Source organism: Archocentrus centrarchus, chromosome 14, assembly GCF_007364275.1.
Source record: "Archocentrus centrarchus isolate MPI-CPG fArcCen1 chromosome 14, fArcCen1, whole genome shotgun sequence".
NCBI lineage: Eukaryota > Metazoa > Chordata > Actinopteri > Cichliformes > Cichlidae > Archocentrus > Archocentrus centrarchus.
In genome coordinates, this window is record NC_044359.1 from 36,801,142 (window position 1) to 36,819,181 (window position 18,040).

The following is an 18,040-nucleotide window of genomic DNA, read 5'->3' on the forward strand; positions in this document are numbered from 1 at the left end:
GCTCGCTGTTACAGAGCCGGGAAAAGACGCAGCCTTCGCTGAAAGGATAGGAAGCAGTTGTTGATTGCTCAACTATTCAGGGACCAGCTTTTATTTTATTCGGAAGCCACGACATGTGTGTTGTTCTTATTGACTCGACTTGTAATGTAGACAAGTGTTAGAGGCCAGTCTGTTTGAGTGGGGGTTTAATGTGCTTTCTTGGACAGCTGTTTCCACAGAAGACCTCTCAAGCTTTTTATCTCTACGTCAAGCTCACTTAGGCTCCTAATCTGCACTAATACTGTCTGAATTAAGGAGAGGGACAGGGAACGGGGGGACTTCATTACCTTTGTCCAACCATAGATGAAACTGAGTGCCATGTTTAATGGAAAGTTGTGGAACTAAATTAATCACCTGGAATAATTCATGAAGATTTTGTTTCAGCACAACATTGTCTGAGATTCTGGACTTTTGCCATACTCGCTTACATATTTACGTGCATGCTTGCAATAAGTATTAAGTTATGCAGTTCACAGTGCAGTTGAAATTTAACACCAGAATTAAGCAGTGGCATGCCTCACGTGTCAGTAAATATAGTACGTGCATGAATTAAGACGCCCGACGTGGAGTTTTATCAAGCAGCGCTGTGGATTCAGTCATAGATGCACCATTCTGTGGAAAGCAGAGATTACCCTTCAGTGACTCTAAATCAAATGATGTTTCACTTTAATACAAGAACGGAGCTGGAGTACAAGGAGCTCTCAGCAAGTGTGGAAGTTGAAAAGCATTTCTACTCTGCACGCAGCTTTTATTTCTGCCACAAATGCGAGTGTTTTTATGCACACAGTGCAGTGGAGAACAAAATAGGTGACATGCTTCCACTGGATTACCACATTTCTGTAAAAAAGTGCTGCTCTTGTGCCGTTCTTTGTTGAAGTTCTCAGTCAGGATGTTGTGCTTTCTGAAGTGGGAGGAAACTTTTTTCATTTAGTGTTGTTGAGACAACTCTGTTCCACTTGGGACCAAACTTTGTTGTCTGTGCTGCTGTCTGTGCTGCTGGGGAACATCATACTCTCAGTCTGAGCATAAAAAAATGACTCCTAGAATTAAACTTGTGGTCACACATGGGTGTGACCGTTTTTTGACACATTTTTATTAGAGTCAGCAGCTAAAAACAAGCTGTCGTCTTGTTATGATCTCCAGGAAGATTGTGGGCTAATCAGCTTATCCTGTCTGCTTTAGCAGGTGACCCTGGTCACTGCTGTGTAGCAGAGACAGCTGGTGGAGGCCAGGTTGTCCCTGTTTGAGCAGTTTTCATTGACTGTGAGGCCCAACACCCCTTCCACCACTAATTAGTAACAGACTGCACCAACTGTAAATGTTTTCTTCAACATTTAGGGGTGGGTTCCTTTAAACAGGGGATCAGGTGGAGAAACTGGGGAAAGGTTTTAAAGAAGAGGAGGAGGCGCGTTTGTCTTCCTTACTATGCTGTAATAAGTGACCATCAAGTATCCAACTCTATATATTCTTATCTGAAACTAAACGTCTGCAGTATGTAACATGGAGAGGTTATGAACATTTACGTTTTACATAAGAGATGGATGGTGCATCTGTGAAAAGAAGCCAAATGCTGAAGTGCCGTAAAACTGCAGGAAGTCCCCTGGTTGCCCAAACAAGTCCACTTCTATAAAAGTCTATGACTAAATTACCCTTGTTACTTTTGCCTCTTTTGCATCCCGTACTGTGATTTTTAAAAGGCAAATGTTAGCATTCAGTTAATTTAGAGGCTCTGGTCCTGGAGCCCTGGGCCTTTATCTGGGAGAATTGTTCAGTAGTGTATCCAAGACACTAATAAGCCAGTAGGGAAGGAAGGGTGGGGTTTCACGCTGACTCAGTCCAGGTTACCTCTGAGTTGTGGTTAGAAGTTTACATCGACTCATGAATGTCCTGGTAATGATGTCTTTGGACTGTTCTTTTTCCAGGCTGGAATGATTGTAGAGAATACATCTTTAATGACTTTTAAAAAGAACTGGGTGCAAATGTTTGAATTGATCTTGGATTTTCTCTAAACCATACAGGCTCAAATATGTACATACGCTCACTTAAACCTTTTAATAAGTGGTGCTGAAGGTTCTACAAGGCTAAGGCCTTTTAACTGCTCTTCGTGACTGACTTCAACTGGTAGTTTCTCTGTGTCAGCATAAAAAGGATTTGTCTGACAGCACTCATTGGATTGACAGGACGATGGGAAAGTCCAAAGAACTCAGCGAAGATCTAAGAAGAAGAATTTTAGATTTCCATAAACAACTGCAGATTCCAGGATCATCAGTTCAAACTACAGTACCAGTCAAACATTTAGACACACCCTCCCAATCATATGAATTTTTGACTTTTCAAGTTATTTGGATGTCAGCACTTTGCTAAGATCTGGAAGAAGACCCAAAATGTCACCCTCAAATGAGAGGAAATTGGTTCGGATATTCAGGAACAACCCAAGAATCACCGAGGCTCAAGCCTGCCATTAAATGTGCTGAAACACCAGTGTCACTGTCCACAGTGAAGCCAGTTTTACATCACTATGGGCTGAGAGGGTGCCGACCAAGAAAGAAGCCCCTGCTCCAAAACCAATACCTTCACTTTCAGCTGAAATGTGTCACTGCAGTGTAAGAACAGTGACTAAATATCCAGCCAAAAATATGCCAAAGCTTGTTGATGGCTACCAAAAGCATCTGGTTGAGGTGCAGCTTGCTAAAGGACATTTAACCAAATATTAGTGTACATATTTGAGCTTGTGTGGACTAGAGAAAATCCAAAATGAATTCAAACTTGTGCACCCAATTCTTGTTTTTTAAAGTTATCATAGATGTATGCAGTCCACCTTGGAAAAAGAACCGTTCAAAGAATAATTGAAAGCCCAAAATGACCATGACACCCATGAGTGTATGTAAACCTCTGACCACAACTGTATCTGCTGGCTCTGTGTGACCTGTTTACTGTGAGCCAAAGTACTAGATGTGATAACAGCATCTTGACAATGTGTTCAGTAAAAAATAGATTTTTGGCAATCCTGCATCCACAAGCCAGAACATTATTTTATCTCTCTGCAAGTGTTGATGAGCGCACTCGTAAGTCCGCATTGATGTGGAAATGACTTTGTGTGAATTTGTTTGTTGACCAAAGGCTGTCAGAACGGTTCAGCAGTGGCCCCTCCGAGGCCCTGTCCCTCCATCACACACCAGCACAGATTTCTGGGGTGCTTTTGCACTTTTAGTCCCACATTGGCAACATCATCAGGCTCAGAGAGAGAGAGAGAGAAGGGCTTGGCAGGCAGTTGACCTACTGGCATGGTGAGCTTGCCCTGAAAAGGGCACATGCCTCCCTGCACTGTGCATAGAAACAGCACCCCCACCCTGAACACACACACACACACACACACACACACACACAATGGTTTAACCAACACAACTAAAAATGGAAGATGGACAGTAACAGAACGAGGCCAAATAGCCTGTGTGCTCAGATCATCACAGTGCTGCAGGAATTGACATTTATGTTCGCTTTAATTGTGTTAGTGTAATTTAAGATGAGGGAGCTCATTACAGACCTCCCCGAGGAGTGTGAAAACAAGCCCGGCATCAGTGGATGTCAGCTGGTATTGTACGTATAGCATGAGGTCATCACTGCATCAGTGGAGAGTCTGGAGAGTTATGTTACTTATTTCCTCTTGTTTTGCAGGCTACTTGAGCGTGTTAGCAGTGGTACTGAATACAAATAATGCCTCACCATGGACGAATGAGTTTGACAGTAAGAGCTCTGAGTAAATACCCTCACAAAAATGCAAAACAGTCATCAGTGTTTAATTAATGTCCTCATATCACTTCCTGTCTCTCTATCCACAGAAATTGAGCTATCATGTCTGATTGAGTCAATTTCTACAACCAACCCCAGAATTGAATGGAAGAAAATAACAAGTGAGGGGCCAAGCTATGTGTACTTTGACAAGAAGATCTCAGGTAATACATAAATTGTCCTCTGTATATATTTTCTAAATAAACTTAGCATAAAAAGTAAGGAACTTGTGTTTGGTCAATTATTTCTTTGTTGTAACAATGCTTGTTGGCAATAAATTTTATCCACTCTGAAAGCCTGTTTATCTCCCCTTAAATGGAGCCACATTTGTGGGTTGAGCAGCAGAGTTGAGTATGTGGGTTGTGAAAAACTTGCCAAATCTTCTCTGCCAGTGCCAAACAGCTGATTCTGCTATTGACTCTTGTTTGGAGCTTCTGGTACCCCCAGGTACCTGAACTCCAAGATGACAGCCCTCACCCCCACAGAGCGGGACTTATCAGAGACTACCTCCAGAGTTTGGGAGTGGAGAGGATGGAGCGGCCTGCCTGCAGGAGGAGGAGGAGGTGTTGTGGCTCTGTTTGGTTCTTCCACATTCTACTGAGGCACCTGGTTGTTAAATGAATAAACTGTTAAATTGCCAATGTGTCTTGTTTCTTCAGACTTCAATCATCCAATCCAATGAACAGCACTACACATGACGACAGCTCTGACTGTCAGCGCCTGGGGTACCAGAAGCTCAAAGCAAGAGTCAATAGCAGAATCAGCTGTTTAGCATTGGCACAGAAGATTTGGCAAGTTTTTCATGGGAGCAGCACCACATACTCAACTCTGCTGCTCATCCATCCTCTTCCACTTATACTGTTCAGGGTCGCGGGGGGGACTGAACCTATCCCAGCTGACATAGGGCGAGAGGCAGGGTACACCCTGTACAGGTCGCCAGCCTGTTGCAGGGCCAACACAGCTCTGCTGCTCAACCCACAAATGCATTTTCCTCACAAATGTGGCTCCATTTAAGGGGAGATAAACAGGCTTTCCAGCAATATAAGATTTATTGCCAAGAAGCATCGTTCCAACAAAGAACTAACCAACCAACCACAAATTTTCTTACTTTTTGTGCTACGTTTATTATATTTTTAAAAATGTTCATTCTTGCTGTGTTTTTCTTCTGGCAGGCGACCTTGAGAACAGAGCAGTGATCAGAGAACCTGCCACGTTACTGATAACCAATGCCACAAGATCGGACACGGCCAAGTATCGATGTGAGGTCACTGCTGCAGACGACCAGAAATCCTTTGATGAGATTGTGATTGACCTGGTTGTAAGAGGTACTCTGACTTACCCGTATCACTGATTAATCTCTCTCTAGGTGTTTTTATGCCCTTTATGCATATGGAACTACTGATAAGACACAGATATGTGAAATATGATTCTAAACGGAGAAAACAAGTCATTATTGCGCCCTCAAAAGAGAGACCTCGCTCAGTGATTCACACGTTGGATGCTGTAAGATGAAACCGTGTTGTAGGTCGCACCAACCCTTTGGCATACATACGAAGATGTGTTATGACCAGACCTGCCCAGCTGCAAAGGCATGTTCTGGGCTATAAGAGGAAACCTCTGAAACTGCATCTGCTAAAGAAAGCACGTGCTGCGTGTTTTGGTGGCGTTTTCTGGCATGGGTCAAAAATCATGTTCCCATCCACTCCCTGTCAAGGCTGGCAGGGGTCAGGGTGACACTGGTTTTTTGTTTGGTTTTTTTAAATCTTCAGAGTCAATCATGAGGCCAGCATCACTGTGTGGATTGTGTCAGTTTATCACTGTTGTGCTTAAACAACAGAAAAACTGATCTACATGAAGACTCACTACAGTGACTGTCACAATATGTTCTGTTTCCCCACAGTGAAGCCAGTTGTGCCAAAATGCAGTGTCCCAAAATCGGTGCCCTTTGGGAAGTCGGCTGAGCTGAGCTGTGTGGAGGAGGAGGGCTTCCCCAAGTCTCAGTATAAGTGGTTTAAGAACAAGGAGGAGCTGCCTGATGACCCAAAGACCAGCCTCAAGTTCTTCAACTCCTCATACACGCTCAGCGCAGAAACAGGAACTCTGGTCAGTATGTGTGTGCGCATGTGTTTAGACAAGGGCACACATGAGCGCCAAGGGCGGGGCAGCAGGGACGATGGCTTGACGCCCAGGGGTGGGGACAGATATTTTGGGGAGACGGTTGATGGTGTGAGAGGGCTTGAGCCACGAGGGGAATCTGCTGTCCTCGTTTGCACATTCCTCTATTCTCTCCTTCTTTGCAGCACAGCTAAGATGTGACACACCACACTGTTTGTCTTTAAGTGAACATACTGCATGTCGGCGCTGTAAACTAAGGAGGTTTAGGGAATGTTTTTTCTCCTGTTCTTGTCTTCTTATTTTTAGAGTGCTCCTTGAAAACACAGTTATCGCTCCTCCCTGTGGGAAAGGAATGGTGCCAACTGATGTAGAGATTGGAATTGGTGAAATAGTTTAGATTTGCTGTTGCATTTAATAGTGTTTTTTCAGTAAGAAAAGTTTCAGATTCATCTTTTCTGGAAACTTGGATATACTCTTTTTTTTTGTAATACTTCACTAATTCAGTGTTTACATATACACAGGTTAAAATACCTTAAATTCATTTTTTAATCCTCCTATGTAATATAAAGGTAGTACCCTTTGTACACTTAGTACACTTTGTGTATATCTCAAGTGGGGAGTGAACAGATTTCAGGCTGCTAATGCTATGATAATACATGCTAATACATAATACATGCTTCCTCATACCTGATTGGCATATAATCATGTGATCATATTGTGCTGTGTGATTGGCTATACCTGCCATTATGGACTGAAATAGAGAAAGTGGGGATTCCTCATATCTAGCAACTGACCAGTTACTGACCAGCTGGCTGTAGCTGATAGTGAGAAACTGGGGAATCCCAGATTTGTAGGTAAAGATCCAGTCTGTTTATAGGAACATCAGCCTTATTGATTAGCCTGTGATGCCAGTTCTGATTGGCTGAGCATTGTCTGTCACGTTGTGTCAGGGATGACTCATGGCCATAGACAGTAAAGGCTGTGACTCATCATTGAGCAATATGAAAGCCATACCTACTGCTCAGCAATATTGCTCAAATGTAAACAACATGGTTGCCTTATGATTATAGTGATGTTATACATAATGCACTGATATCAGCAGATTATGTAGTATGGGTGCATTATGTAGTAAAATTCCTGTACACATGAGTATAATATGATGTGAATACCTTATATTACTTTATAAGTATAATAATGTAATTATAATAATATAATTACATAATACTATAATTATTAATATAATTGTATAATGTCAATCTCTTACAGCATGCTTAAAATTGTTTTGATGTAGTAAGCATTGTTAATATTGAAAACATATTTTTGCTGGAATATTTATGAAGTCTTTACTCATTCAGGGGTGACTTAAACTATTTGGATAAAGGTTTAGGACAAGGCCTCCAGAATACTTTAGCAGAAGGTAATAATATGTCTGCTGAAGGGTGTCTTATGAAATGGGGCTGTAATGTTCTGTCTTCTACATTTATTTTATATTATCATTAATCGTGAGAGGGTGGTGGTTCTTGTCTCAAAAATAATTAAATGGTGTTAAATTCTGTTTGGGTTTGATTTAAATGTTTTGATTATGTCATTGTGATAATCTCCTGCACCTAATGTAGCTGTTTTCACATATTTAAGATAAGATAGTATTTGTCACATGCACAGTTATACACAGTACAATGCACAGTGAAATGTATTTTGTACCTGCAACCTTATATACACACACATATAAATAAGAAGAATAAAAATAAAAAAAAGTAATTCACACTATACACTATACTCTATATACTATACACTATACACACTTTTTAAATTATAATATTTACATTGTGCAATAATGGTCCAGTTAGGGCGCAGAGTTGAGCAGACGGATGGCTTGTGGGTAAAAACTCTTCTTCAACCTTTCAGTCTTAGCCCTCAGGCAGCGGTAACGCCGGCCTGATGGGAGCAGGGAGAAGAGAGAGTGTCCGGGGTGGCTGGGCTGTTTTAGGATCTTCATGGCCCTCAGCCTGCACTGCTTGGTGTAAATGTCCTGCAGGTTGGGGAGGGTGGTTCTGATGGTCCGTTCAGCTGAACGAACCACCCTTTTTAGGGCCATGAAGTCCTGCTTGGTGCAGTTTCCCATCCAGGTGGTGATGCTCCCACGCATGATGCTCTCAATGGTGCAGGTGTAAAAGTTCCTGAGCACCTTGAGTGGGAGCTTGAAGTCTCTCAGCCGCCTGAGGAGGTAGAGACGCTGTCTGGCCTTCTTCACAGTGATGTTTATGTGATGAGTCCAGGACAGGTCCTGTGAGATGGTCACTCCCAGGTATTTGAAGGTGTCCACTCTTTCCACCTCAGCACCACTGATGACAAGTGGATGGTAGTCCCTCTGCTGCTTCCTGCTGAAGTCCACGATCAGTTCCTTTGTTTTGCTGACGTTGAGCAGGAGGTGGTTCTCCTGGCACCAGTTCTCCAGGCCTCTCTCCTGTAGGCTGTCTCCTCATTGTGAGAGATTAGTCCCACAACAGCAGTGTCGTCAGCAAACTTGATGATGACGTTGGACTCTGACGTGGCCTCGCAGTCATGGGTGTACAGTGAGTACAGCAGAGGGCTGAGCACACAGCCTTGGGGGGATCCAGTGTTGAGGGTGAGGGAGGATGAGGTGAGGTGACCCACTCGTACCACCTGTGGTCTGCTGGTCAGGAAGCTGTGAACCCACCTGCACAGGGATGGGCCCAGGTCCAGCAGCTTAGAGACCAGCCTGGAGGGAACTATGGTGTTGAATGCTGAGCTGTAATCTACAAACAGCACTCTCACATAGTTCCCCTTACCAGTGTCTATGTGTGAAAGGGTCTTGTGGAGGAGGAAGGATATGGCGTCATCTGTGGATCTGTCTGGCCGGTATGCAAACTGTAGTGGGTCGAGGGTGGTGGGCAGTGAGGAGGTGATGAATGTCTTGATGAGTCTCTCAAAACACTTCATCACCACAGAGGTGAGTGCTATGGGCCTGAAGTCATTGGGGCTGCTGGGGTGTGGTTTCTTTGGGACAGGGACTATGATGGACTTTTTAAAGCAGGTGGGAATCACACACAGTTTCAGTGAGAGGTTGAATATCAGTGTAAACACAGGTGCCAGCTGGTCAGCGCAGGTCTTAAGGACACGTCCGCTAATACCGTCTGGTCCAGCCGCTTTCCTGGTGTTTACACGTCTAAACGCCCTCCTCACGTCGCGCTCCGTCACAGTGAGTGTCTCCGCCCCTCCGGCCGGGAGCGCAGCGGGCTGTCGGCTTCCCGACTCAAAGCGCGCAAAGAAGATGTTGAGTTCATCAGCCAGAGAAGCGTCGGCACTCACCGGGTGTGTGTGTGGTGCTTTGTAGTCCGTGATGGTGCGTAGTCCCTGCCACAGTCCCCTGGAGTCAGACTGTTGTAGTTGCTGTTCCAGTCTGCGACCGTAGCGATGTTTTGCCTCTTTCACCGCTCTGCGGACGTTGTATGATGCAACCTTGTAGTCCTCCATGTTCCCAGAGGCGAGGCCGGAGTTGTAGGCAACGGTGCGGGACCTCAGGGCGTCGCGGACAGATTTATCCACCCACGGCTTCTGGTTGGGAAAAGTCCTGATGGTCCTCCTAAGTGAAGTGTCTTCAACAACTTTCCCAATAAATCCCACAACAGTTTCCGTAAACTCCTCGATGTCTCCGCCCGCGCTGCTGCGAAACATGTCCCAGTCGGTTGAATCCAACGCACCCTGCAGAGCGGCCTCTGTTTGATCAGACCACCGTGTCACTTCTCTCACAGCAGGGGGTTCCTGCCTGAGCCGTTGTTTGTATTTCGGCATGAGAAGTACAGAGGTGTGGTCAGACTTCCCAAAAGGCGGAAGAGGCTTTGCTTTGTAGCCCTCTTTGAATGGAGAGTAGCAGTGGTCTAGGGTCCTCTCTCCTCTGGTGGGGCAGTCGATGTGTTGAATCAATTCCGGTATCAGCTTTTTCAAGTTTGCACTGTTAAAGTCCCCGGCTACGATGAGAGCCGCATCACGCTGGTTAGCCTGATAGGTGGAAATAGCCTCATGTAGCTCGGATAGTGCAGTGTTTGTGTCCGCCTGAGGTGGAATATAGACGGCGCTGAAGATGACCGAAGTGAACTCGCGGGGCAGGTAGTGGGGACGGCATTTCAGGGTTAGGAGCTCCAGGTTAGGTGAACATGATTGTTTCAGAAGGACAACATTCCTACTGTCACACCAGTTGTTATTAATCATTAGGCACACACCTCCTCCTCTTGATTTTCCAGACTCACTCGTTCTGTCCGTGCGATGAACACTGAAGAACTCCGACGGCTGTACGGCGTGGTCCGGTATGAGGGGAGTCAGCCATGTCTCCATGAGACAGATGATGTTGCAGTCCCTTATGTCCCTCTGAAACTGTATCCTGGCCCTGAGTTCGTCCAGCTTGTTATCCAGTGACTGGACATTAGCCAACAGGATGCTCGGCAGTGGCGTTTGGTGCGCTCTGCGCCTCAGCCTCTCTCTTACGCCGGCTCTTTTCCCTCGGGGCCTTGTCCGTGACCTGGTCCGTCCTTTGTTTGAGCTGGCCCACTGGAAACGCAGTATCTCCCGAGGCCAAGTCGGGTCGGGAGAAAAAGGTGTCAGAATACAGCCAGAGTGCTGTATTCTGATATTAAAAAGAGTCTGTCTGTCATACGTGATATGACACAGAGCAGGCGGAATTATAAAGTCCAAAATTAGAGCTAAACCTAATATATACAAACAAAGTCACTGCACAGAGCCTGCAGACTGCTTCATGCAGTTTTTAAATGCAATACCTCAAGTTTCCCTGCTATGGGAGACTGATGGCAGCATGACCGGGGTGAATATTTTATATACAGTGTAATTTTTAGCTCTGTAACTCCCTCCTTCACTAAATCCCAGATGATTTAATCTAATATTTCCAAAGTGCGCTGCTAAGCACATACCTTGTTTATCCAAATGGTGCCGTGTCTGTAACTGCAAATGCAAATCTGGTGTAAATGTCTCTCCCTCTCTGCTCACAGTAACTGTCAGTACAGTTGTTTCCCTCCATACTAACAGCACCTACATCCTGCCTCTGTGCAGCTAAGCTCGCCTACATTTGTTGTTTAAAACAATGTAAAGAAAAAGTAATAAAACCAGAATCATCCAGTATGTTGTGAAACGTCTGCATGCAAATACTGAGTGAGCAAAACTTCGTGAAGCTGATGTCTGTGATTCGTCTCGTGTAGAAGTTCATCGCAGTCAGGAAAGAAGATGCGGGCGAGTACTTTTGCCGAGCACAGAATGATGCAGGATCTACTCAGTGTGCAGCCCAGCACATGGAAGTGTGTAAGTATCTCACAGATATACTGTTAAATCACCTGTTCAGCTTGGAAATAAATACTTTGTTTTTATTGAATATAAATACTGCACTATGTACTAGATTAGTTGAATTGAATCCAAACATCAGTGTTTAACTTCTCGCTCCCCTTTCGACCTCCACAGATGATATTGACATTGTGGGGATCATCCTGGGAGTGCTGGTGGTGGTCGTTGTACTCTTATGTATAACGGTGGGAATCTGCTGTGCTTACAAACAAGGCTACTTCTCCAGCCAGAAGCAGACGGGGAACAAGTAAGAGTCCAGACCGCCTCCCATTCACATGATTAATATTCCTCTGACCAGCGTTGGGGTCTTTACTCACAAAAAGACCACTACCCATAATTAGTTACACTACTTGATACATTAATTGACCTGAAACGTACTCTCATATAATTACCAGTTAACAATATAAGCCTGAGGCAACAGTTCCACACACCGACATGCATCTCTATCCTAATGAGGACACACATACAATCTTTCTTTGAGTTTTTAATGTATGAACATGAAACTGACAACACAGCGCAAAGATGAAAACCAGCCTAGAGAGACTTTAAAGCGATCGGCCCAGTGAATCTGCTGTAGAAACGTGCACTGGTGAAACGGAGGCTACAATGCTGCCAGCCCGCCTGCTCCTCACTGCCTTTGTTACCTGTTGAAGATCAGGCTCTGGTTGTCTGTGCAGATGCTCGCTGAGAGCTGAAGTTGTGTGAGCAGAGTTATGCAGTTGTTTCTGTCCTGGAGGCAGTTTGCATTTCACTGCACTCTTGTCCTTTCATGCAATAAAAATAAAAGTAATGTCCATATCTCCACTCCTCAGAAGCTGCAGATCACCCCATTTTCCTCCTTCCAGCACATGAGCTGAAATCAGCTGATGCAGGAAGAAAAAAAGCATGTTTGATTTTTTTTTCCACAGTGTGCAGATAACTGAAGACTCTTTGTAGTGCAAGTGACGACATAATTGTAACCGTAATGTCATTACTGAGTTTAGTATAATAACATGTGCATTACTGCGTTACTGACAAATATAATTAAAGTAATGTGATGCAGTAACTTGGACTGCATTACACCCAACACTGCCCCTGAGCGGCACCTCTTCAGCATGTCACCCATAAAACTGAAAGTGCTTTGTGTGTTTTAGTTACAAAGTTCCAGCTAAAGGAGATGGAGTGGACTACGTCAGGACGGAGGATGAGGTTAGTAGATGTCCGTCTGTGTTATCTTTGGCATTCTTCAGAGATTCGACTAAAGAAACTGGAACAAATAAGGCTGCTAGTAACAGCGTGCCTAAAAAGACCTTCAGAAAACTGAACTGTTGCTCCTGAGAAGCAAAATATAAAGAAATGAGGGGCTCAGTACTGATACAGTCTGATATGATGCACCCTTGGAAACATGTCAGAGCACAAATCAGATTTTTGTTTTCAAAGTCAAAAGGGCCCCAAATATTTAATATATTTTAATGCAAGATGAGAAAAGCAACAAATTCTCACATTTGCAAACCTGGAACCATTAAATGTTTATTACTGTGAATAATTCATGATTAAAATAGTTGCTAAAACAATTGCTCATTTATTAAATTTCATTAAATTCAAAAATTGAATAAATGAAATTAAAAGATGACTGCCTGGTAGATCTCCCTTCTCAGAGTCCCCCTGTGGGCATTTTGCACTGAGGGTGTTGGAAGAAGCAGCTGCAGCCACAGTGAGCTGTATGCTGACGGTGGTGATTACGCTGCTGCATTTAGTCCAGCTCTGCAAAGGTTTGAAGGTAACAGTTACCCAAATGTTTAGAATCCTGTTGCTGCCCTGTGACAAAGAAAAGAGGGCCTCTCTGCCTCCTCGTCACTGCAGGAATCAGTGTTAGCTAACAGGCCAGAGTAGCAGCATATTTACCTTTTGCAGAACCTTCCAAAAGTTCAGTTCAAACTTCGTATGAGGTTCAGCAGCACTGAACATCATTTCATAGCAGGTATCGATGATGTTGTAGCACACTAAAAGAGTTTGTTTTACTAGAAATTATATAAATGTCAATAAATTAGTCTTTATGATCCCTTCTGCTTTTCCTTGCTTGGGAAACGTGTTAATTTTGTAATTCTAGTACGTAATGCTAACATTCAGATCTGTGCCAAATGTCAAAGCAAACACAGATCCGGAGCAGAAGCATGGAAAGAATGGGTCTCCGGTACTGAGTAATAATGCACTAAAGATGAGCTGCGTCCTGTCGGGCTGTGTGTTGTCTGCAGGGGGATTTCCGACACAAGTCGTCATTTGTGATCTAAAAAAGACAATGAGTGCTGCTGTGACACACGGGTCTGCCCTCCACGCTGTCCGACCACCGAGCTGCCACAGTTCCTGCTCCGACCTCTCAGCACGCCGGGAATCCAACTTCACAAAGTCTGCCAAAGGTGGTGGCATTTCATTTCACAACATGTAAAAATAGTATGTGCATAGGAACTGAGAACCATTTAACTTTATTACCCTCGACTGAGTTGTTTTGCTATAAATGATGTAGTTCTTCTGTTACAGTGATTGCATGCTTTTAAACACTGAAGGAGGCGGAAAACAGTTTGTTCTGTCCACCAGAACAGGACGAGTCTCTGCTCCGCAGTCGGTCGATCGTGACACCCGTCTACTGGAAACGTTCAGTTTCAAACTTTTTGTCATTTATATAACATTTCTTTTTCTACTGTTAAAATTTGTCAGACTATTTTTGATGGAATATATTTTAAAATGCCTATATATAAAGGTTTACTTTTTTAAGTATTTGTAAATGACTAACATGTTTTCTTTGGGACGGTTGTGGAAAAAAAAAAATGATGTAACACAAACCACTCTGCATAAAGTTGTAAGCATTTACACCTTTTTCAGAAGAAAGATGAAAAGCGACTCGTAGTAGCATATCACGACGTGTTCCCCGATCGGCGGTCTTACATATTGAATTTGTCGGCTGGGATTGTCCAGGCTGTGTCGTGACTGAGTTCCATGTTGATGTTTGTAGATAGTCTTAGTAAGATGTTCTGAGAGTGCCAGATGCTGTGAAACACTGTACACAATCAGTGCTGCGTTTTCTTGGTTTAAGTGTCCTTCTCTGCTTGCTGTTAATCTTGTATATATTGAAGTTGCTGTCGGGATAGTTTTTGCTGTCATATATTTGTTGAGTACTTCACTATATTAATCATAGTAATATTAATACAGGGTTTGTAAGTTAACCTTCCAGACTCAAAAGAAGCTAGACAAAAATGATTGTGGACTGTTGAAAGAAAGTAAACATGGTACATTTTTCAAAGTAAAAGCCTCCAGAGAGAAAAACGGCTCCATCCTGGTCAGCAGAGCAAAGCTGTTATCAGGTGATTTAAACTACCAAAGTTCCAATGCGCCAAATCCACAGGACGACAGTCAGGCAGAGCACATGCTCGGATAGTGTTTTTATGGGACTCCGAGTGAACTTTGACCCCGGGTACAGCTGCGTTCTGTCCCAGCTGATCACACCTACTCAAAACAGCGTTTGTGATTTCACCAGATGTGCAGCAGCACATTTCAAACGTGTCTCAGTCACTCAGCATTGTGATTCTGTATTCACAATAAAAGCCGCTGTTCAAACTAAAAGCTCGGCTGAAGCGGGCGGAGAGCAGAGCAGAAACACGTGACGTGACGACACACCTGGTTCATTCCTGGGTTCAGTGACTGGATGTTTTAAATGGAGAGAACAAACAAAGCTTTCAGCTTATTCTGAAGCTTGTTCTGTTCTCAGTCTCCTGAGCAGAGCTGAAGGTGAGCAGGCCTGACCTGACAGCAGTGTCACAGTGAGGTTCAGCTGCTCGGGGTCTGGAGGGTTATCGCTTGTACTAATTGTAAATAGCTTTTTGGGGTTTTTTTGCTCTTCTTTCACAAGATGATGTAAAGTGATAAAACGTTTTAAAAATATATATATTTCCTGTTTGAGGCAATATGAAACTCTTTCCATTTGTAAGACTGAAAGAAGGGTAACATTGTATCAGAACACGTGAGCAGGAGCTTGTTGGGGCAGTTTTTAAAAAGCACTCAGCACCAACTGTCCTCTCCCTCAGTCTTCTCCTTTTTTTTCGCCTTATTTGAGCTCTAACAGGGTTTTAAAGGCAGCTGACATGTATCAGTATTCATGCAGCTATCTCTTGTTCAGCTGTGCTCGGTGTTTTCTCTTCAGGAAACGCGGTCAAATGTTAACCAATTATCAGTCGTGGTAGAGACGATCTGCCCGGCGTTTGCACAGCAGCGCTGCCCAGTCTATTATGTTGCATTAGGGAACCGAGATGCAGCATGTACTATCAGCCCAAATAAGGTCACAAATGAGTCCTGTTGCATAATAATGGTGAGATTCTGAAGTTTCACCTCCTCATCTGTGCATAGTTCATTCCTCTTAAGTGCCTTCAGCCTTCAGACTAGTGCAGTTTCCCACCTGTACCTTCTACGACGCAGCCACAGTGTTTTTCCCTCTTCTTTAACCACAAGCATGGCGTTTGAGAGGAATGATGACATCACCATTTTCCACTTCCCTTCTTTACATATCTCCAAATTTGTAAATAGCTTTTGAAAATAGATTTGAAGGTGTATACATGTTGAAGTAGAAATGAAAAATAATAGTGCCTATATATAGTGGGGATTATTTTTAGTAAAGACATATAGCACTATTAGGAAAAAAAAAAAAGATTGATACCCGTAGCTTGAGCTCTGGTTTATGACGTCTTTTTTCTGGTTTTCGTTTCAGTGATTGGCCCAAAACTTCAGTTAGTGCATCTATGGTGTTTCAATATAAACCCTAAACACATTTGGAAAAACCGATTTAGCCAATACTGATATTTTTTTCTGTTTTTTGTTTTGTTTATGTTATTTATTCTTCTCTGTGCTATTTTAGTTCTTCATCACACTGTGTTTAAAATGATGGGACACGACCGGCATCAGGAAACACCGTCTTACTTACCGTTAGCACCGGTGTGGATCAGCAGGGCCGGTAATGGCAGATGAGGTTAAGACTAAAGGAGCTGGGGTTGTTTATGTGGATTTTATAAACCAGAGTTCATGCAAGGTTTTGCTCACAAACAATGAAGAATTATTGCAGCGCAGCTCCACACATGCCGGCACTGTCCCATCGAGCGAGTGTCTGTAGGCTGGTTGGGTGTTCTGAGAGCAGACTGGCAGGCTGACTCTGCTGCCTTTCAGTGTAAGGAGGGCTGCGGTGCAGTGATCCAGCACTGCGGGAACTGTGTCTGCACCCGGCCCTCTGACCCAAACGTCAATGCCTTTTTGGAGCCTTTTTTTTTTTGTTCATTTCAGAACCACTCTATTTGTGATTAATAAAACTCACTTCTAATATCACTGAAGGTGTTTAGTGTGTTTTGTATTTATGCGTGTGCGTGTGGTGAGGATTCTGAATTTGTGCTGCCAGTCTTGTTTTCACTGCTTGTTCCAATCCTCCTGGACTGCTCCACAGTCTCCCACTGTTCACAGAGATCCTATTGGTCCATCCAATATCCCACTGACTGCTCTTTGTTGATCTAAAGCCATAATCTATTAGTGGGAGTTAAGCCATTTCCACTCTCCACACTGCAAACAGCCTTCTTGTTCCTTTCTGGCGACTGTGCCAACTGGCAGCACGTTCCTGGATAAAAAGCACTAAAATCAATGAGCCCAGAGAGGATAATATATTGTCGTTTGCAGCACAGCTACTGGACAGTTTTATTTAATTCACAGTAAAATCAATCAGTGCTGGCTTTATCATCAGGTACAAGGATAAAAAAAAATGCTTTCTTTTTTTGGAGGCAGCAAGTCTGCTGTTTAAATTATGATTAAATGTAGATCACTTTCAGAGAGCTAAGACAGTTTCTTATTTGTTGAGCAGAGCACTGCCTCATAAAGGCTGCACAGCACTCCTCTGAACGTCGTGCAGTCTGTGAGTCCAGCGTTGCTCCCATCAGTTAATGAGATGAAACACATCTGCGGTCAGTTGTGTTGGAATGTAACTCCTCTGCATCTTACTTATTTTGCCGTAATGGTTTTGGTATTCTCAGCATCTAATTATGGCATCGTGCTTGTCTTTCTCAGAGAACAGGCAGAAATTGTACTCAGGTCAAATGATGAGTGGTGGGCACTGAAGCTTTGGTGCAGGAACGTCGTCCTCAGCTCTTAATGTGGTTCTCAAAACGGTTCCAAAGTCGTTAAGGTTTGATAAAGAATTTGCTGTCTTAAAGTCATAAAATGATGGTTTTTATTGACTGGTCACAGAAGTGAACTGACTGACTTCATGTTTTGAAATGTGTGAAAAAGGTTTTGATTGTTGTCTTTGGCACAGGTGAGTCTGTGTTATGAAACATGCCTCAACTGTTTTGCATTAAGAGTGTTGAAAATGATGTTTATGCTGTGAGAATTGCACCAAAGCGAGGAAAACTGTAAGAATGTGCCAATAATACGCATGAATACGCTGTTATTAAACTGAGAAAGGACACTGACAGGTCATTGTTTAACTTTCCAACAGTGTTTTTACCAGAATATTAACCTGAAAACGCGACGACTCTGCTGCTGCTGTCTGCTCACAGTATATTGTTTATACTGTGGACACGTTGAACCTGAAGGAGACAGTCCACCAGCCATTTCTGACACTTTCACACTAAAACTTGATTTTTTATTTTATTTACCATGAACTGATGTGCAGGACGCAGTGAACAGAACTCTACTCGACACGCTCCACAAACAGCGCTGCTTGCAG

At 43.5% G+C, this 18,040-nt stretch overlaps 1 protein-coding gene across 1 annotated transcript; it reads left to right on the plus strand.

Annotated features, from left to right (window-relative positions):
• The first annotated feature begins 2,898 nt into the window (after positions 1 to 2,898).
• Positions 2,899 to 16,723, plus strand: jam3b (junctional adhesion molecule 3b). Its single transcript, XM_030745582.1, has 10 exons — positions 2,899 to 2,919; positions 3,582 to 3,636; positions 3,715 to 3,783; positions 3,879 to 3,992; positions 5,001 to 5,153; positions 5,729 to 5,931; positions 11,172 to 11,271; positions 11,428 to 11,557; positions 12,444 to 12,498; positions 13,545 to 16,723. The coding sequence occupies exons 1-10, from the start codon at positions 2,899 to 2,901 to the stop codon at positions 13,578 to 13,580; spliced, it is 936 nt and encodes a 311-aa protein (XP_030601442.1). The 3' UTR covers positions 13,581 to 16,723.
• Positions 16,724 to 18,040: the final 1,317 nt, after the last annotated feature.

Coding starts and splice junctions, on each gene's coding strand:
- jam3b (XM_030745582.1), top strand. CDS start 2,899: ATGACCATGACACCCATGAGT. Junction 3,993..5,000: donor CTTTGACAAGAAGATCTCAG/GTAATACATAAA, acceptor TTCTTCTGGCAG/GCGACCTTGAGAACAGAGCA. Junction 11,558..12,443: donor CAGAAGCAGACGGGGAACAA/GTAAGAGTCCAG, acceptor TGTGTGTTTTAG/TTACAAAGTTCCAGCTAAAG.